This window comes from Parus major, chromosome 2 (genome assembly GCF_001522545.3).
Source record: "Parus major isolate Abel chromosome 2, Parus_major1.1, whole genome shotgun sequence".
NCBI lineage: Eukaryota > Metazoa > Chordata > Aves > Passeriformes > Paridae > Parus > Parus major.
In genome coordinates this window covers 2941157-2962939 of record NC_031769.1, presented here as the reverse complement: position 1 = coordinate 2962939, position 21783 = coordinate 2941157, and the positions used below count along the sequence as shown (strand labels likewise).

Here is a 21783-nt window from a genome sequence, read left to right as displayed (position 1 = left end):
ACCAGTTTGGAATTGCATTTCAGTACAATTTAGGAAGAATGGAGGATGCAGTAGCAGCTGAGGATGCTCTGATGTTAATGATGCTCCGTGTATATCTGTACTAAAGAGCTAAGTTCAGCTAAATACACATTGTACTTTGTGTATGAAAACACACCAGCAGAGCTTGAACAATGTTTTGAACCTCATGGTCTTTCACCTTCTTATGATTCAAGTTGCAATTTCCCATTGGCTTTCTTTTGGGGAATTCATCCATGTGAAGAATTACTGTGTGATATGACACTGTGTGATATGACACTCTTCAGTGTCTGAAATTACTTAGGCTTCTGCATATGCCTTTCTCAATGGACTTTGTGCTTGCAGAGAAGTCTCAAGAGGCCTTTGTGTATCAGTATAACCTGTAAAAAACAAATATTTGGTGTGTTCATTCTCTTTCCCTTCTACTTGTCAATTTAGTGGCAATGCAACCTGCTGTAGCTCTGAGAAGAACCAAGTTATCTGATGGAAAGCTGTATTTTGGCTTTTGACTGTGTCAAGGTACAAAGTTACTGGCCTGTTGGGTCTAATACTGACCTTTTTTGGTCAAAATTGGTTTAATTGGTAATGGGATCTGGGGTTATTCAGCTGTGTTACGAGGTGGAAACACAGATATCAACTGCTGCTTTCTAACCTTTTTTGTGTTTTGAGAAATTGTTTTTAACATGTATACTGCTGTAGATGACACAATAAATGTATTATCATTTTGTAAAAGTCTGTTCTGATATAAAATTGCACCAAAGAGAACTTTTTGTCTGTGAACTTAGAGGGTAGTGTATTCTTTTCCTGAAGCAGAATCTCTTTGGGCTAAAAGGGTTCTCTGACTTCTTCATGGGAAGGAGACTCTGGAGTCTGCTGGGCAAAGTCATTCCTGGAGCAGCCAGGGGTGGGGTCTTTGCCATGGACAATGTTCCTGCTCCAGAAACCAGTGGTGTTTGTCTCCCTTTGGCACCAGTGTCACCAAATCAAATGTATCACACTCTCTAAAAACCCCTGTGTCTCTGGGATGGATCCACAGGTCTCTGGGGAATAAATATAATTCCTGCAGGGTACAAACAGGAGAAGAAATTCTGCTGTCCTCAATGTTGCCAGTTGGAAAAGGTGGAAGGAGATTGGTCTCTGTAACACCTGATGTGCCTCAAGGCTTCCTTTTTTTTATAGTCAAAGCAAACCTCAAGAGTTTTATCATCAGGGTAATTTTTAAAGCATCAAATACATGCAAACTCCTGAAGCAGAGGATTCCACAGAAGATGAACTATTCCTGATATTTCCCCCATCTCCACCCTTTGTTTCAGCTTCCATAAGCCTTTTCTGTCCCTCGTGAATCCCCCCCACATCTTTTAACTCGGTGTTTGGCCAAAGTCCAGGGCTTTGGAGCTGGGTGCTTTGATGGAACAAAGGCCACACATTTAACTGAGGTCAGAGATGTGTCAGGGAGCAGCAGGGCTTGAGATCCCCATCCCACAGGACCTGGGAGCAAAGGGAGCCATGGGCAGGTGGGGAATTGGGAAGGATGGGGCAGATCCATACATTTTCATTTTTGCTACATTCCAAATCACCGTAAATACCCTTCACACTGATTTCCACTGTGACCTGAGGCAGCCTCAGCCCTTTTTTTATTTAGGGGCACAGGTTGTGACTCCCTTTCCCACCATGTGCAGAATGGCTGCACCAGACAGCGTCTCCCTAATCAAAATCAAATCAAAAAGCAGATGTAGAAGAGGGAATTCCTAATTTCTAATTTTATTAGAAATTATTATAATTTCTAATAAATTTATTTTAAAATTAGAATCTAATTTTTCATTAGAAATTATTTAGTTATTTTTTTTAATAACCTTAATTTCTAAACATTTTATGTAGCCTAAGTGATTTTCATTTTTTAGGCAGACAAAGTAAAGGCACCTCCAAAAGTATTTCAGCCACTGCACAAGCCCTATGTAAATATCCACTATTTCAAAGACAAAATTCCACACTAGAGAACATTTGCTCCAAATCCCAGACACCTGATGAATGAATTTTTGAATTTAAGTTTTTAAATTTAATTTATTATTTATATATTATTTATTAAATTTATTAAATTTAAATTTAATTTAATTTAGTAAGTGTGTCAACACACCAAGGAGGAACTACCTTGAATTCAGTTGTATTTTCTGCAATTGAACAAATCCTCCTCAGATACTCAATTCTTGCTCTGGGAGCATTAGGCAGCCTTGGGGAAGTTCTCAATGTGCAAAACAGGTAAAGCTGCCTGATGGAAGGATTTCTTTTAATTTGGAGCCCAGTCAATCAAACTTCCTGAAAAAAAACACTGGCTGACACTATCAGAGTTAGAAATCTACTCTCAGGTAGAAATTTCAGTTACCTGAACAATCTGTCCTTGCTGCAACACCTGAAAAAGAGGCTGAAAAAGCAGGATTTGATCTTTTCAGGGTGTCATGTAGCTTGTAATAGGATTTAAAAAGAATTCTTGGAGAGTTGAACTCTGTAAAAGACCTCAGGGGATTAGAGGAGGAGAAAGGAGCTGATGGAATTTAATGATGTCTTGCAGCTGCCCTTTGGGAGTGGTTTAAAACTCATTTAGGAGAGGTTTGGGAGCCCTGCCTGGCTTTGAGGGCTGCACACATCCAGCTCCAGGAGGTGGCAGTGGCTCCACACAGAACACACAGCTCAGCTAAACACGGCTTGGGACACTTTTTGCTGCCTTCTGAGAAGAAAAACATCCCTGCCTGAAGCATTCCCGACTCAAACACACCCAAAGGAACTCAGGTGTGCCACCAAAAAGGGATCAGGATTCTTTTCACAGCCCAAATCAAATATTTATCCAAGAAATTTTAGAACTCCCCAGGATTATTAAGCTTTTATTTTATAAAGCCTCAAATGAAAAATCCAAACTGACACAAATTAAATGTACAAACTCGAATGAAATATCCAGACTGACACAAACTAAATGTACAAACTCACAACGGCTGTAATTGCCACTTGCACTTTATAGATGTACATGATACATTTTGTACACAAAATATATGACTATGTTTGGCAACAAAAGACAGGAACTGAGGTTACTTTTACAGGTAAAGCTGATAGGAAAGTCAGAATAGACAAAATTTCTCCTTACAACAAACATATGACATTGTGACAGATGGGTTAAATGCCTAATTAATGAACAACTTATTTGAATCTTATTTATAGAAGCCTGGACAAATCATCTCTGCTCTAATAGAACTAGAGATGAAGCACCTAAAATCAGCAAAGAGATTTCCAGGATTCAAATGTCTGCTGCTCAAAATAGTTAACCAAGAGCAGAGCAAACTGAGGGGCTGGAATATTGGTTTTTTTAAGCTGAATTGATACTGGAACTCAGAGAATGAGTGAATGGCTGTGTTCTCCTAGCCTGAGGCAGGTTCTCCTGGGAATGCTCCTGTCTTGACCCATCTCGTGTCCCTCCTGTGCCTTTTCTCTGCTCCTGGAGATGTTGAGGTTGATCTCAGCTCAGTCCTGAAGAGGAAGGTCACCCAGAGAATGGTGCAAGCACAGCTCTGGCTCACTCTGCTTCACCAGACCAGACTTTGCTTCTCCATCCCTCAGAGCTGGGTGTGCATCCTGACCCCTGAAACTTCCCTGGCTGTGGGGACAGCGAGCTGAGAAACGCTGGGCAGGAGTGAGACCTCAGTGCTCAAAGGCAGGTCCTCAAAAAGCACAAAATCCCCTTCAATGGGGTGTTTCACTGACTGATCTTTGAGGTTCTGAGCGTCTGTCCCACCAAAAAACAACAGCTGGGCACCAAGTTTAGGTCTGGAAGTCATTCTGAGCACAGGGTAGCCCAGCTGGCAGCTGGCATTGGGTTTGCTCTGATTTATTCCTTCACACATCATCTGCCTAATATTCCACTGCTCCATGTTTTTCCTTTGGACAAGAAAGGGTTTGGGGTCCTCTGGCCTAATTTAATGTCTGTTCAACAGGCTTAGAAGAAAATAAAAATAATCAAGCAGGTGTTTTGTGTGACTTGTTTGTGTTGCTGAAGACAGTTTGAGTTTCCTTTTAAGCAGGTTGCTGTTCTATGGGTGTTTGTCAGGTTTCTGTGCTTCATTTCCATTAGTTTGTCTGAAGACATCTCAAAATAAGCAGTAAAACACCAGAAATCATTGTGGCAAAGCTTGGCCAGCAAATAACCCTTTCAAATGATGGTTAGGAATCGTGGTCTTGGAAACTGGAAATTGTGGGAAATGATAACAAAGATATGAAAAACATGCTGGGTCTCGAAGGAGTTAATGTAGGGTTGTTGTTTTTATTGTTGGTAACCTATTGATTCACTTTAACTCAAAGTCTGTCTTTTCACAACAAAACAAGGGTGTTTTGTGCTTCAGGAGAGAGAGAACCAGCGTTGTGATGCAGATCTGTACCAGGGGAGGAAAGTTCAGCACAAGGAATTTGCAGGAGGCTCCTTTGGAAAGCCACCAAGGATCCAGGTGGCCACCTCAGGTGGGACATTGCAGTGGGACAGCAGCTGGGACCCCTCAGACAGTGGTGACACCATCCTGGGGCACAGAGCTTCTCCTTTTGGGGCTGATTTTGTCCAGCAGGGATAGCTGGGTGACGTAGTTGACGGGGCTGGTTTCTCTGGACAAAGCCCCGTGCTTGTGGGTGAAGGTCAGGTACTCCTGGTGCTGCCACTTGCACAGTTGTTTCTTCAGCTCAGTTTGAACCTACAGGAAGTTAAAAACAAAGAGAAAATTGAAACTCAATGAACAATGGGGGTAAAATATGCCAAAAATTCTGCCTGAGTACTTAGCCTGTGTAAGTCAGGATTAAGCCTTAACACATTTTTAGAAGAACTCGAACTCTGTCCTTATTCCTTTTGAAAAGATAGATTTAATTTCAGAAATTCAGAGGACGGCAACCAGAAGTATATTTGGACACCAGGGCAAGTCATGGGCAATATTTATCATTTTGGTGGCCCTTATTCTGCCTTAATTTTCCCTGTTAACCACACAGACAAAGCCTGAGTACAACTTCATGGATGGGTCTCTGGATCTTTCAATAATTGAATAAATAAATCCAGTGTTCCATCTCCATCCCAGCAAACCCAAGGCCCTCCAGCACTCCTCAGATCCATCCATACTCATGTGCAGCAGCACAGTCTCTCACATTGTCACAGATACTCAAAACTGCAGCAACACACACACACACACAGAAAATAATAATTAGTTTTTATGATTGCAGGGAGCCACGAGAGCTGCAGTGCCAAGTGGCAATGAGCGGCCAGGCTGCTCCAGCAACAGTTATCCTTAAGAAACCTGGACAAAAACCAACCCAGCTTCATCCTGGGGCCAGAGATCAGGCTCTGCCTGTCCTGTTTTAACACCTGCTGGATTTCTGTGTTGTGAGGTGCAATATGCAAGCTATTAAAAGGCTGTTGAAGCAATTAAAAGGCTTCTGGCAAGGAGTCTGTGGTACAGAAGGCAGGTTGGAAGTAGAGCTTGATGTATTTACAGCAAAGTCTTGAAGGGACTCTCTCAGAACAACCATTATAGATTGTTTTCCTAAGTCAAAAAAAAATTTTAGGAATTATTCATCCATGGATTGGATGGACAATTGCACCTCCTTCAGCCATTCCTGTGAGGTGCTGGAGTGTGGGGAAATGGAACTGGTGAGGGGTCTGGAGAGTAAATTAGGTTTAAGAGGAGGAGCAGCTGTGGGAGCTGGGAATGGGCTGGAGAATTCCTGAATAAGCTGGGAAGGGGCTGGAGAATTCCTGAAGAAGCTGGGAAGGGGCTGGAGAATTCCTGAAGGATCTGGAAAGGGGCTCAGCCTGGAGAAAAAGAGGTTCAGGGGGAATTTCTGGCTCTGCACAACTCCCTGCCAGGAGGGGACAGCTGGGGGATCGGGCTCTGGTCCCAGGGAACAGGGACAGGAGGAGAGGGAACAACCTCAGACTGGGCCAGGGGAGGCTCAGGGTGGACAGCAGCAGGAATTTCTCCATGGAAAGGGAGCTCAGGAATTGGAAATGCCCAGGGGTTTGGAGTCCCCATCCCTGGAGGTGTCCAGGGAAGGTCTGGAGGTACCGCTCAGTGCTCTGGGCTGGGGACAAGGTGGGCATTGGGGACAGCTGGGACTTGATGGTCTTGGAGGGTTTTTCCAACGTTAATAATTCCATGTTTTAAGAGAATTGTCCAAGTTTAAACCACTGCAGAGACTGAGGCACAATTAGAGTGTCAATCCCAACTAACCCACTCACTTTCCTGAGGATGAGATGCTGTTTTACATTTTCTCATCAGTTTTGTTTTCTTCTCTGCTTCTGAGGGAAAGTTCCAGCAAATTTAGTGAGATTTTTAAAGGATAGGCTCATAACATTCTACTGCAGGGAGTTCACCCAAATTCTACCAATGTTATAAAACTAGGAAAAAGTGTTTGAACAAAAGTCCTGGTTGAATGAGCAGACTTGGGAAAGGGGAAAGGGAAGGGGAAATAAGAAAGGGAAAAAGAGGAAAGGGAATGGGGAAATGAGATCAAGAGAAAAGGGGAAAAAGAAAGAGGAAAGAAGAAAGGAAAAAGGAAATGGAAAAGGGGAAAAAAAAAGGAAAGGGGAAATGAAGAAAATCACCAGGCTAAAATAAACCTAGAGAAAGCGAGGAGCTCTACAAGCTTTCCACTGAGCCATCATCATCATAGCTATCAAACAGAAACCAGGAGAAAAGTCCCCTGACAGGAAAATCAGCAACCACTCTTGAAGGGTCATTGCTTCAAAGTTTATTTTGTGTCCTCCTGTCAGAACTGTATGAATACAAATAAAGTTAACAAAGCTACCAAGGGCCAGAAAAGGTATGGGGATGTCATGGTTTCAGGAGCAGATCAAAGACAGATCTGTTCTGAAAATAGGAAAAGAAATTAAAAAACGAGGGTGGACTGTGAGCTTTGATGGTTTTTATAATCTCATGTGCTTGCTACTCACCTCTGCATTTGAGAAGCAATATAGGAGAGCAACAACAAAACCCTAGGACAGGGAGGGTAGGGAGAGAAAAAACATGGATTTAAAATCTAGAATCAATAACAGACATAAGGTTTCATTCACAGTTTGTGTAAGACAAAAAGGAATACATATTTCCCAGTTTTCTACTGGAGTTCAGGCGATGTGACACTATTTATTGAGTTCTCATAATAGAATTAAATTGCTCAATGAATTGGTGACATTTTATGTTTATTATTGCCCTTGTGCAGAGACAACAAGGATTAATTTGTTGTTCATTGTATCCAACAAACAAATTCTCCCTCAGATAAGGCAAGCATGGAAGACAAATAATTTGCAACACAGATCAGTGTGGACAAGTTGTGGTGGGGTAAAGGGGAAAGGGGAAGGGAAGAGATCTCAGCTGTTCAGTACAAAATGTACCACACACAGGCCCTGACCCTCTCAAATCCATGCTGCTGTTCTGAGTAGTGGAACAGCAAAGTAAACAATGAGGTATTTGCATGGTTCACTACTCCTAAGGGTAAGGTCAGAGCAGGTTGTTATCTACTTTTATTTACCACCCCTCTTATCGTCATTACACGTGAAATCATTTTCAAACAGTTCACCTTAATCCACAGCCTGCTCTTCATGGATTTCTGCCATTGTTATTCCATAAAAGTAGATATTGTATTTATTTTTGGTGATTATTCATATGAAATCTGATTCAGAGATTTCAAATAATAAGGGGGCAAGCAACAGAGGAGCTCGTGAAGGAGTGAGATGGGACGTGTGTGTTGAATTTGGACACAGCCATAAATGCTGCTGTAATAACCAGCCTGAAGTGTGGTGTTACAGACCAAACATCTCAACCTGTTAAACATTTTGTCCATCTTACCTGAAATGAGCCCAGGCCCAGCTCGATATAAAGCCGAGCTTCCAGACCAGTGCTCTCTGGGAAAAACGCAAATACGATGTAGTGCACCCCAAAGAGGGGGATCAGAAGTAACGTGGATTTTGCAAGTCTCCTGGAAAAGCAAGAATTAAAGAGCAATGCACTGTTAGAAACATGGAATGAGTGACAGCAATTACGTGTTGGAACATTTTTTAATTCAGAGGAGAGCTCCAAATGGAGACAACTTCATCCAGAGAAGATATGGAAAGGTCCTGTGACTGCACTTCTGGGATCCCCAGTGGTTGTGAAGGGGTTTGTAACCAGCCAGGACTAGGTTTGGCTGCTGATTGTATCCTGTTACAGCAAAGAATTTAAACTAAATTATCTCCATCTTTCTCTATGTGGTCATTCATGTGGAAAGGACTGGGAGTGAGATGGATTAATCACCTGACATTTAGTGCTCACACTTTCAAGCTTCTGAAGTTCCATACTTTATATTTTGCTTTGCTCTTTGTCCCCAACACATCCAGCCCACACTTCTTCCCCTGAAGAAAAGCAAGATGTGATATTTGGGATGAAAAAGAAAGTTCAAATTGCCATTTCTTCTCTTTCTGTTAGGAGTAAAACATTCTGTTCTCCTACCCATAAATAATTTCTTGCAGAGTTAGAACAGGTCAGTCCTAAGAGACCCAGAAATACTTACACAAAGTGGCTTGAATGGCTCCCTCCTCCCTCTTGGGATTTCAATTTATGGACTAGAATCCTGATCACATTAATGAATATAATAAAGTTAATCTGTAAAGACAAGACAAAACCTATAAATTTACTACAAGCCAGGACATGCCTTCAGTTGATACAAATAACTAAAAATCCCCACTTTTAGGAACTGCACTGCTATAAACCTGTTCTATAAACTGAGCTGTTCTTAGCTCAGATCAATAGCTTTAGAAATAATAATTATCTTTTCCACCAAGATATAGCTGTATATAAAATGTTGAATTATTGTAGGCCTACACATTTTAATATCATTTTATGTCTGATATTAATGCCTTGTACTTCTGGTCAGAACTTTAAATTCAGATTTTAAATTTAGATTTTAAATTTAGATTTTAAATTATCTAAAAAAGTCTCCCTTGTTTTTATCATTGTTTATGACAGGGATTATACCATACAAGACCTAAAAACCAGATCTCTCCCTGCCTAAATTCAGAGGGTATAAATTTGTGGATAAGGGAGATTTTTTTTTGTCTGAAGTTAAGAATCATAAGAACTCATTTTAAAAGCACACTATATAAAATTATCTATATGCAGAAACTCGAGGGAAAATGAAAAACCTTACTAATACAGTCAGCAGGATGGGGCCTTTGATGATCCATAACACCACTCCATTTTCATCATCATCCCAACAGCTGAAACAACAAAACCAGATTTTAATCTGTCCCATGAGAGCTTCCCATAACACACAAAAACACTTCTGCCACAGGGAAGGAAAGTGGTGGACACCAAGTTTTAAATCACTGTCTAAATGTCCCTGGTTTCCCTGTAGTCTAATCTAAAGAGAATTTAACCAGCGAGAATCCCAGATTGAAAAACAGAAGCAAAGTAAAAAAAAAAAAAAAAAAAAAAAATTTGTATTTTCAGGCTTCTCTCCTGCTCTTCTTACCACTCTCCACTCAACTTTTTATTCAACTCTCCTGAGTTCTCAGCAGGTGGGTATAAAATATTATCTTTTCCAGCTGATGTGAGAAGATCTGAAAGCCTTCAGGATAGATTACAGTAAACAATCTTTCTATCTGGAGCTCATGTTAAAAGATACAGATAAAATTAAAACAAAATAATTGAAACAAAAGAAGAAACTACTTGAGACAACATTGGTTGTTTGGGAAGTTCTTATTTGAAGAGATTAGGGTTAGTAATTTCTGGTTGGCTTTGTAGAGAAACAGCAATTTTCTTGAAATACAGTTATTTCTAGGACTGGGCATTAGGGAATTGAAATGAAATTTCAATAATTAATATGATATTTCCAGGTTTTATTTCCCAGTGTATGGACAGAAAAATCACAAGTTATAAGGCTATTTTCTCACTTATAGAGAAGTTGTGAAAATTAGAGGCACAACTTTGGAACATGAGGGGTTGTTCCTTTCTTTTTTTTCCCTATACATCTTTTTTTCCCCTCAGAAAAACAGAACACCATAAAAAATAGGATGTCCTTGTCTTCCTTATCCCAGCTGTGACTTACCCAGTGTTCTGTTGATGGATTCGTGTCAGGACCCAAGCAAACATCACAGCAGTGGGAGCTCCTGAGCAAATCAACAGCAACACAAGAATTGGTTGCAATATCATGTCCCATGGAATCTTTATTCCAACAGGTTCACAGCACAGCAGGTTTGGATTAAAGGTCAAATTATGGCCCAGACAATTTTCAATAACTTTATGAAAGAATTTAATTTCAGGGAAATTAAGAAATTTAAGTTCAGGGAAAGGGAAAAATAAAGGAATAAAAGGGCAGGAGGATGAAATCGTGGCAAAGGAGAATAGGGGATGGTGTGAAATTCCATTTTCAGAAATAAATGCTAAGAATTACTTGAAGGTTTGAATAGGAATTACAAGCACTAGTAAAGCTGGAGTAAGCATTTATTTAGCTGGGGCTCTTTTATCCTGTGGATTGTGACCAACAAACACCCTTTGTACAGCAGCTGGAATAGTTCATTTTTGTCCTAAAGACTCTGCTAATCACCCCAGACCAATCAGTTGATAAGAATTCCATGAAAATTTAACTGAATCCAGGATCCAATGATTTCTAGCCTGACTTTCCCACTGCTCATCCTTCTACCCTTCTACATTTTTCACTGGGGTTTTTTAAGGCCTATAAAGCAGAGATTGATTTTTCTCTCCTCCTGTAGAACTGAATTTCCAAAGACAAAGTGACTTTCAAAGCTGCCACAAAAGGGACTTTAATGCAAAGCAGGTGACATTTTCACAGATTATTCTATAGAAATATAGGTAATTTCTTTCTAAGTATCATTTGAGAGCTGTGGGCAGGGCCCAAAAGTTGTCCTTCCAAATTTTAGTCCTTTGCTCAAGTCCTTTAAGCTGGGCTCATGTTAAGTTCAAGCTGGCTTTTTAAAAATGAAAAGAAATATTTTCCTCCACATCCCCTAAGATGTGAGTTACCCCTGAGGTGTCTCTCACCTTCCATTGATTGCAGAAGGAGATGAGGATTACCACATTATTAATTGAGTTGTTTGCTTTCTTATCTCAAGTTGGCCATGATTAATCAAGGGTTGAGAGTCTACTTTCAGACAATCCTGTTTGGAACAGCTCCAAAAAAAATTTTAATTACATTAAATAAAGCCTAAAAATCTGAAGGTGAAGGATATATTAATATTTATTCAGGATAATTTGGATTTCACTTCTAAGTCAAAAAATGTCATTGTAACTACTCAGTTTGGGTGCCTGCATTTTAGACCAGCCAAGGTGAGACATGGGAATATCTGGGAGTCACAATAAACAATTCTGAGCAGTGAAAGAAATCCTATTTATTTCACATTCCTATTCTGAATATCAGAGATAACTTCAATTGCTGTATAACCTCAAAAGATTCCTTAAAGCCAGATCTCTGAAAATAAAACAAAAATAGAATTGTTTGATTCCTAGGCCTGGACTCACATGATTTAAGATTAATCTGTCAAATTCCACTTGCTAAAAACAAAAGGCAATTTAGTCACCCAAAATTCTTTATTCAGTGAAGGAATTATACATATTCCTAGGGTATTATCCAGCCATATCACTCATCCTCTTGAGGCCTGGATTATTCACCACCATGGTGCAAATAACTAAAATATAAAATATAAAAACGATGTGGCTTTGATGTAGCAGCACTGGATGAAAGAGCAATTCCCCTCAGAAAACACCTCCAGCAGGCTCCTTTTGCCTCAAAACACAGATTTTATCTTTATCAAAAAAAGATTTTATCCAGTTCTGCATTAACCAGAAACACTGAACAGCACGAAGAGGAAGGGAGCACTAACCCCAGCCAGTAAATATGAACCACCACACGAATTTCTTGTTGGAAACAAAGGTCAGCAGCAGCAGGGTCTGCAGGTAGATCCCTTCGATGAGCAGCCAGAAGAAATTGGCTAAAATACTGAATTGGAAGAAGGCCACAGCAGCCTTACAAGCAACCTGGAAGTGCAGAGGAAGAAAAGCCTTTTAGGCCTACTCTCATTATGACTGGTTTCTACAGAAATGTAGGAAAAATTCAATGGCACACCACAATGAAGAAATAACAAAATTTGTGTAGGTTTTGTAATTTAAATTGACTTTATTTCAGATTTTTTAAAGGGAAATATTGGGGTTTATTTCTTTACTTTTGATTTTTTAAAGGGAAATATTGGGGTTTATTTCTTTACTTTCGAATTTTTTAAAGGGAAATATTGGGGTTTATTTCTCACAGATTAAATTCTTTACTGGTAGGAGTAGTTAGAGCTTCATTAGAGTCAACAGACCTAAATATCAAAGCTGAGTAAAGCCTTAGCACTTGGTCTTTGGGTTTACATAAATATTATTTGTTTAAAGTTTTATGTTTTAGCAGTAGGAGAAATAGGATGAAAAGATCTCCCTGTTTAGGTACAGAATGAAATGTTCAGTCAAGGGTGAGAGAGAGGGGAAGTTCAGTACCGTTGACATGAGGCAGTGGTCCATAGTTTCATCTGCAAACAAAACAGCATCTTTGGTGAAAACAGCCACTGCTCTCAAGATAAAGGAGACAAACAGGTGCATGTGGATGTAATTCCGTGTGCAGTGGAATTTCCTGGCAAAGAAAGAGAGAAAAAATTGTTCTTTGAGGGAAGTTCCTCGTGGTCTCATCAAAAGTCAACCAGGAATACAGGAGAGTGCAGACACCTTGCAAAGCAATAAATGAGCTGTCACTATTTGAGAGGCAGCGAGACAGGAGGGAGCAGAGAAGTTGTTACCTTTTTCAGCTAATAAAAATTCCAGGATAATTGTCCTTGGATCACCACACATTTAAAGGTGATTCCAGAGAGCAACTGTGGGACTCTTGGGCTGGATTGTGATAATACCTCTTAATTATTTTTAATAACTCTTTTGTTGAACAGGTTTGCATCAGGTCAAAGAAAGGAGTGAACTGGTGTCAGGCACATATTATGGGATGGTCCAGAGGAGTTGTCCTAAACTGAATTAATTAATGTATGTATTAATGTGATGAGGAGCAGCTGAGGGAGCTGGGAAAGGAGATCAGGCTGGAGGAAGAGGAGGCTCAGGGGGAATTTTGGGCTTTGCACAACTCCCTGCCAGGAGGGGACAGCCAGATGGAGCTGGGCTCTTGTGCCAGAGGAGGTTTACACTGGATATTAGGGAAAATGTCTTTATTGAAAGGGTTGTCAAGTACTGGCACAGGCTGCCCAGGGAAGTGGTTGAGTCCCCATCTCTGTGGGTATTGAAAACACACGTAGCTGTGGTGCTCAGGCTTGTGGGTTAGTGATGGGCTTGGCAGGGCTGGATTAATGGTTGGGCTTGATCTTAAACAACTTTTCCAGCTCAATGTTTCCATAATTCCCTTTCCCTAGGCTGCCCTGTGCACATTTTGCCTTGAGCTGAAGGAATCTCCCCCAAGGTTTGGGCACATCAGCCTCATGTTCCTCTATAAGGGCCGTGAGCTTTGAGACTGCCAACCAGCTCCAGTCAGGGGAGTTTGCCCCAGCCAAACCCCAGACCCACTTCCTAATAACCAACATCATCAAATGAGGCATTTAACTTTCATTAAATCCCTTTTTATAGCTCTCAGTTATGGGAGCAATGGCCTTTCAACAGAGGGAACTCACAATTTAGGGAACTCTGGTTCTGGGGTATGGGGCAGTGTTTATGCAGAGTCTGTCCTGCCAGGCACTGTAGGAATGATTAAAAAATGTTAAAAATTATCTAAAGTTAGGGCATTTCCACTGTTTGATGCCAGTAAGGAGATTCTAAGAGATACTGCCCAGCTTGATTGTTTTAACATCTGCAGGGAAACACCACAGCGTGACTGGGGAAGGACCCATCACCATCAAAGCTGTTATGTCTTAGAATGATTAGAAAACAACCATAAAAAATCCCCACAAAACAAAACCACAGAGGATCTGAGAGAAAGGCACCCTGAGAAAAATCCCATTTATATTTACCTGAAGGCAGCAAAGACAATTAGAGCTGTAACGAGAGACGTCACGGATGCTGCATAGCCAGCGGTGTAGATACGCCAAAATGCAGAATAATAGGATTTCTGTGGGAAAAAGAGACACAGCCCAGTGCAGGTGGTTGTGCTGGATGCATCCTGGGGTGCTCATTCCCCTGGGACACATTTCCCACTCTGGTCAGCCCCACCAGCTCTGGGCTGTTTTTCATGCTCAAGATCTGCTTCAGGATTTTCCCTCCACCTCCACTAACAAGAGTTTTCCTTTCAGTCCTACTTAACCCTGCACAGGAGAGAAGATTCCCAGCCCACAGGCTCATCTGAGCCCCTCTGAACATGTTCAAAAGGAAAATATTAACTTTGATACATAACCACCTTTTCTCATGTCAGTACATAAAAACTCTGGAGCACTGAAACGTTCTGGTGGGAGATTTGTGAATCTGTTATTTTAGACCTGGGCTAGATACAGTAAGTATTGATTTTCATAAACAGCTACAGCTGAAAGAGAAATAAAACTCTCATCTTGCAGGTGGGGAAGCTGAAACACTGATAAAGAGTTACATCATGTTGTGGAGGTAAGCTAAAGCCAAGAAAATCACCTCAGTCCTTAATTCTCTGGACAAACAGTTTATTCCTTGCTGTATATTGTAGCACTGTAAATTCTTTATAATTCACTTGTTTTCAATTAAGACCTATATCCTAAGAAATCCTAATCCTGTGTCCTAAGGAAAATAAAGCTTGTTTGCTTAGTCTTAACAATGCAAATTTTATTCTGATTCACTACAAGATCATCTCACTATTTAAAATCCCAAGAAACTAAATTCTCTGAACCCAGGCAAATTTCCTCATAAACCCAGTGGACACTTTGTTCTCTAATTGATCATGAATCTGTTTATCCAAAAGGCTGCAATTCTAGGTTGGAGAACAAATTAGCAATTTTAAGTAGATTCATAAAGAGATCTTGTAACCCTGACATGATAGGAATCATCCTGCTGTTCCTGAAATACTCCTGATCTTTTATACAGTATTTTCTAAACACAGATGAAAATTAGTAAATAGGTTATTTAATTTCATACTAAAGTGCTTCAATTAATTTTATCTGGTTTTGTAGGATGGATTAAGAAACAACAGTCGATACAAAAGACACCCTGAGTGCTCACTGCAGATACAAAATACAAAACAAGTGATTCTTTTAGGACACAACTGGGATTTTTACTCACTTCCCTCTGTGTGCAGTGCAGCAGAGATTGCTGATCTTATCTTCCTTTTGTAGTCAAACCCTGTGGATTTGACTGGAATAACAAACTAACCCCATCCAGAGCACAGACAGCAGCTCTGTGCAGAAATCTGCTGTCATGCTGAAACATAAATATAGCTCCTTGCTTGATTTTAGCCTAGACCAGCCAGAAATTATGCCTGGTTAAACATAATCCAGGGACTGCTTGGAGAAAACAACCTGGAGAGTGAGTTTAGCACTGTGGAGAAACCCATGGGGGTTGGAGAACTGTGCTCCAGAATACACCTGGTCCTTTTATGAACCTTTTATCCCTTCTGAGCGGTTCAGATTTTTCCCAGCATCTTTCTAGAAAGTTTTTAAGCAGTTATTTAAATTTTCTAAGCATTTATTTAAGCTTTTAAAGCATTTATCTTTCCCCAAAGTGCAAAGTACAATTATTCTTATTTATAGAAGGTCATTGAGCTCCAGATGTGAAGTCCAGTATGATGAGGAAGAATGCGGAAATTTAAATCATATCAAGATGTGGATGTGAAAGAAATTCTGAAGCTTAATTGAGCATGAATGATGATTTTCAGATAGGAAAAATATTCACTTTCTGCTCCACTGAACACCTGAGATGAAGTGTGGAAATATTCAATGAGTTCCCTGCTAAGGGTGTGTGTTGACCACCAAGAAATGTTTTTCTATGACTCAGAGAAAATCTGGAAAACAATACAAAGAGGAGGGATCTAAAGGAACTTTCCCTGAAGAAGTCCCTGAGGACTGGTGGGTAGGGCTTCCTGGGAGATGTGTGCAAGATGAGGATTTACATCACCTCTGCCAGAGAACCAAAGTCTTTGTTAGTTTGGACAGGTGAACTCAGCATGAGTTTAGCACCAAGAGGAGACATTTGGATGAAGAGGAAAGTGCTGACTGCTGCTCCCTTGATTTATGTTAAGCCTAATTCATTAAATAACTTCTAAATACACCTAAAAGTTTTGAGTTTAGCGCTGAAAATGGGTAATCACTGGCTCCTGACAGGACTCAGATGTGTGGAGCATCCAGCTTCTCAGGAGAGGGTGCTGTGCAGATGTTCAGAGCAGGAAATCAAACCCCCACCTGATCCTCAGGTCCTTTACTGGAACCTTCATCAAACCCACAGGCAATGGTGTATGGTGGGAAAGGCTCTGACCAATATTCCTCCTGTGAGCAGTTCCTCTGAAGGAAACCTGCAATGGGAAAACACAGCAGAAAGTTAATTACGGGTGCTGGTGTTGCTGTTCTTTAAGTTTTAATGAGTAGCAACCATTTCTTATTACCCCTTTGAGTCCTAAGTTAGGGACTTACAGGTTTAGTCATGTTCAGTGAGATTAGCTGTAGGAATGACAATATTCTATATATCTATCCATTAAAAAATCAAGGGACATCTTCCCAGTCATTTCAAGTTGCAGAGGGACTTGTGCATTTCATATGGGAAATAAACTCTGAAAATCCATTTCTTCCACAGAGGAAATCAAATTATACATTTATAACATATTTGGGGATTTTGGGAAAAGCCCTGAGCCATTTTTTCCAGACTGGAAGCTCCATACAAGTTTTGATCTTGGTTCTGCTCTGACTGGAGGATTGGACTGGATGACCTCAGGAAGTTCTTTCTAATATTAATTAATGTACAGTTTTATAAATCAGTGATTCTATCACATATTCCTCTGTAAATTCACTTGTCCATCGTATTTCGATCACCAAAGGGATAAAACAATTCAGTAGAGAACAATACAAAGCATAAAAGTGTCAATATTGACCCCAAGCCAAGATGTGTATCTGGATAATTACTGAATGCTGACTGACATTAGAGCATTGTAAATCAGGAAAATATGAAGGAATCCTCAACTACTAGAATTCATTTAAAATAATAATAATAATAAAAAAAAAACAGGATAAGAATAGGAAAAAAATCTTGCCATGGGTACTGGTAAATTCTTCAAAAAATCGTGGGCAGGGAACTTTAACCACTTCCCCAAAAGTGGCTCTGGGCCAGCAGGTTAAACCATCCCAATCTCTGGCACATCCTGCAAAAAAAAAAAAGTGACTCAAAATGAAGAAAATCACAGAGAACATCACACATTTGATCTTCCATAATGAGATTGTCTGTGGCTTTCCCACTCATTGACATGCACGAAGAGCCACAGCAGGATGTGCAGCTCTGCAAATCAAGGAGTGTTTTCCTTTTCTCCTTGGATGTATCCTTGCCCACACTTGGTATTCCAGCTGGACCTTCCCCTCCTTATCTCATGAGAGAATGGACCTGAAATTCAAGCAGACACAATCCGAAAGTCAAATCAATTGGAGCTCTTTCCCACTGTCCAAACAAAAGCCACCGAAATAAAAGTGTTGAATAATGATTAGCACTTGAGATTTCTCATTACTCTTTTTTCATTACTTGAGGTTCCTCATTACAGAGCCTAACTGAAATACATCAGACTTAAAACTCAGCCTTAACCTCTTTATTTCATGTTTAAAAATCTACCAATTTCACCTGGCTTAAAGGAAATAAGGGCTGAACCCCAGTCTTAGGAAATCAATGGCATTTTTGTGACGGATTTCCAAAGGGATTAAATTCATCCCGAGCTAGGGGGACATCTCAGCATCATAAAAAATGACCATCAAGGGGAATAGATCTGACTGGTTGGGATTCATGAGGTTCCCTAAAGCTGAGGCTGCTGGCTGATGACACAAGGTGTGTTTCTGGCTCTGAGTCCCCTAAAAAAGGGTTTTCAGAGGTTTCAGTGAGTCACGGCTTTGTCACTGCTGCATCACACTGAGACTTCAAGCTGTTGGCAAATGGGCGTGGGGGCAGCACAGAAAACTTGCCAGCATGTAAATGTGCCTGAAACAATTAAAAAAACCCCATCATGCTCTAACCAAAACTCTTAGGTAGTCATAAGGGGGGTATAAAGCAGAGGGTTGGGTTGGGAGGTGTTATTTTTCTTCCATGATTCTTTTCTGCTGTCTCTGCAGTGGATGATAAGGCAAATGTAAAGTTGTCAAGTTGAAATGTGGCAGCAATGCTTGCCTGGAGCTGAGCAGAGTTCCTCTGGCTTTCAAAAGGATAGTCCTGAGAATCTCCCACAGAATTATCCTCACATCACCCTCGGGAGGATGAAATTCCTGGTATAGCAAATTTTCCAGGGAAAATAGAGGCCCTCATTCATTAGCTGTGATTTTAAATGCCTCAAACACGTCAGCTAATCTCAGCTCTGTTCCCTTTGTGAACAACAGAAACAGACAAGAGACTTCCAGAGCTGATTCATCCCAAATACTGGTGGCTTCTTCCTGAGGACAGGATGAATCACACCCTGCAAATACCTGGCTCTCACTGATGCTTCCAGCCTAAACTCAGCTGCTAATTGTCAAATTAATGAAGCCAGGTAATATCAGTTCCACTTAGACATGCAGTGGCCTCCACACTCACACTTAGCAGCTGAACTGGTCCTTCTTAGAAAGGCTTGGCAGATCTGAGGAGCTGGGTCTAAAAATCTATTTTATTTGGCAATGTGGAATTAAAAATTATAATTGCGTGGCCTTGTGTAGGAACAGAACATGTATGTCTTAAGTCTTGGAGATGATTTATTTCCAGTGACTTCTACAGTTTATATCAAGGAAACTGCTGAGTTCAGGGGCTGAAAAGGAATTTTTCATGCCAAGGTTTTCAAGAGGTTGGTGGAGTCCAAGTCACTCAAGTCTCCATAAAGACACTGCAGCAGGAGCTGTATCTATGGATGGTGACACCACAGATTTTTAAGTCTTGTTCAGCAATCCAGGAATTTTTAGACAGTGAATCCAGGAATTTTTAGACAGTGAAGGAAAAAAAAAATAAAGTGGAGTTAGGATTTGATTAATTTGATCTATTTTACATATCTCCTCCTAAATTAGAGGAATTTCACTCTGGGTTCTGCTGATTCCAGGACAGATTCTCTGTGGCTGCTGAGGTTTAACTCTACAAACTGTGATGCTTTGTTTATCTCATTAAATTCCTGAAAAGTGAAACACAAACAATGGACTTTTACCTATTTTAGTGTAGTTTTATCCTCCAGATAAAATATTTGGGATAAATTGTTTTTCCAGCTCTAATATTTAGTTTCAAGGTATATTGAGAAAGGCTGCAAACACCAGAAGAGACTTTCATTAAAGCCTTTCCTTATCTGGTGAATAAAAGGTGGAAATGGGAGCTTTGAGAAGCTCAGAGTGGGCATGGTTGAAGATTTTTTTAAATATTTAACTCTCAGGAATTTTTATTTCTCAGGAACTCTCAGGGGTTTTTATTTCTTTTGCTACAAACAGGATTCTAAAACCATGCAATTAATTTTGTGTTGAAGAGGAAGATGCCTGAAATGACATAATGTAATTAAGGTAACAAATAATTTTTGAAAATGCCTAATTTATATCAGAAATTTTGCAGTGGGTTATTGTGTGTTCTAAGTGCAAAAGGTGTCCAAGAGGTATTTTGGAATTTAATAAAGTGTGTGTGAGAAATGGCACCAAAATTAAAAGAGGAATATAAAACATGAGAGTGACTGGAAATTCTGCAGAATAATATGAAAGACAAAGGAAATATTTTGGGGTTGGACTCTGATTTTCACCAGGCTGCTAAAGGCAGACTTCCAAGTGGTTCCAATAATTCTCTCCCAACCAAATGCATGAGGTATCTTTGTCTCATAATTCCTTTGCAGAAAACAAACATCTTAAAATTCATGGAAGTGAAAAATCTCACTGAGGCGGATACAAATTTTTCTAAGCAAAGCTGACCAGAATAAAATATGACTGAATTTTTGAAAGAGTCTGAACATTTTGAAATTCCATGTTGAGTTATTTCTAAGCATGTTTCCACAATTCCAAACCCCAGGAGGGAACACCTTTTACAGCATTCTGGATATATTTTACAGGTTCTGTTATGTGTTCATTTTAGTTTCCTAAATTTACATCTGAGCATGTGATAGACTTCTGGACACCACCACAAAAAATCTTTACAAGCAAACAAATAATGTCTAAAATTGTAAAAATTTATTATTTTGAAGAGTTTGGGTCTTTCTTTAACTTTTTTTTCCCCCAAAAAAAGAATATTTTCACCAGACTGGAAGGATTCCCAAGATGATACAACTTCAGTGGGATCTTCAGTGGGAGTTTCTTTGGAGTTTTGGATGTAAATAAAGAACACACCAAACATTTCATTAATGGGAGACATTCCAAGGCAGGGAATGCCCATCAGGACCTTTTTTACCTTTAAGATCAGGTGAGGCAGATTCGTTGTGTTCCAAGCAGAGAGCCTCCTCTTTGACCACCTGCTGGAATATTTTGCATTCTGGATGGATTCCTGTAACCTTGGCAAGAGAAAGACAAAAAGACCCCAAGGACTTCTGTGATTATCAGAATGAGAAAAGCCAGTTTGTACCTTGTGGTTGATATCTTGAGGTCTGTGAATGTGAAAACTCCAGCTAAAGTTGGGGGATTTTTACAAATAGAATGTATAAATGGCAGGAGGAGTCTGTGATCCCAAATAATTATTAATTTGTCCACATTTCATACTGATTTTTCAGTGTACCATAATAATCATGCTCATGCAGCATCTCTTCTGCAATCTGGGCATTTTTATCTCCTTTGCAGTTATATTTTAACAAAACTTAAATGACAGTCACAGTTTTTGGATTTTCAGCTGGTGAAAATTGAATGAATCCACCAGCTGTGGGATTATTCACATCAAGTTCTCCAAACTTAAACACAGCCTGACCACAGAAATATTTGTTCTCCTTAAACCAACTAAAATCAAATAAATTTACTTAAAGAATTATAGTCTTGGCCATAGTTTAATCTGAATGATTGAAAAATTCTATGAATGTGTTATCTGAGGTGCAAACACCTTAGACCAGGGAGCTGCTTCCATTTTAACAGCTGAAGAAATGATAAAAAATTAATGATTTGGGGATTAAATTGGGAAATTAAAGGAATTTTTTTTATCTCACAGATTAAGGTGCATTTAAACAGCTAAATGGATTTCTAGACAGCAGTTGTTGAACAAGGTCTAAATTCATTCTTTTAGCTACAGGTATTTAGTCCCATTTATTGCCACGTATTTTGCTTGACCTCCATCTCCCCCTCCAGCAAGTTTCATGTCCCCTGTACTCCTGTATCACAACTCCTGTGATTGTGAAGATGTTCTAAAAACCCACACAGCCCCAAAAAGGCTTCCTCTGCAAAAACAAATCAAAACAGAAAGAAACTGCATGTCAGTGTCTACACTTGATTTGTTATCTCAGCTTTTTCTGCAGTCCTTGGGAATTTCCAGGATGAATTTCAGTCCCCCAGGAATGGTTGGCGTTGTTTGGGATGTTGGAAAGCATCTCAGCCCTCTTGTGTAGACCTGCATTAATTTGTCAGCCCCATGCAGAAGTCTCAAATGCATTATTTGATGTCTCAAATGCATTATTTGAAGTCTCAAATGCATTATTTGA

General features: G+C 39.9%; 1 protein-coding gene across 1 annotated transcript in view; it reads right to left on the bottom strand.

Moving 5' to 3' along the window:
- Nucleotides 1–2878: 2878 nt before the first annotated feature.
- LOC107215127 (vasoactive intestinal polypeptide receptor 1-like) overlaps nucleotides 2879–21783 on the bottom strand; it is a 27852-nt gene continuing 8947 nt past the window's right edge. The window contains exons 2-13 of the mRNA XM_015651107.1: nucleotides 20556–20655; nucleotides 17239–17346; nucleotides 16397–16506; nucleotides 14054–14151; nucleotides 12552–12684; nucleotides 11903–12056; nucleotides 10111–10171; nucleotides 9211–9280; nucleotides 8575–8666; nucleotides 7875–8004; nucleotides 6983–7024; nucleotides 2879–4736 (exon numbers count right to left, since the gene is read on the bottom strand). Coding sequence (XP_015506593.1) covers nucleotides 4548–4736; nucleotides 6983–7024; nucleotides 7875–8004; nucleotides 8575–8666; nucleotides 9211–9280; nucleotides 10111–10171; nucleotides 11903–12056; nucleotides 12552–12684; nucleotides 14054–14151; nucleotides 16397–16506; nucleotides 17239–17346; nucleotides 20556–20655 — 1287 coding nt within the window. The 3' untranslated portion in view covers nucleotides 2879–4547. The remainder of the gene's footprint in view (nucleotides 4737–6982; nucleotides 7025–7874; nucleotides 8005–8574; nucleotides 8667–9210; nucleotides 9281–10110; nucleotides 10172–11902; nucleotides 12057–12551; nucleotides 12685–14053; nucleotides 14152–16396; nucleotides 16507–17238; nucleotides 17347–20555; nucleotides 20656–21783) is intronic.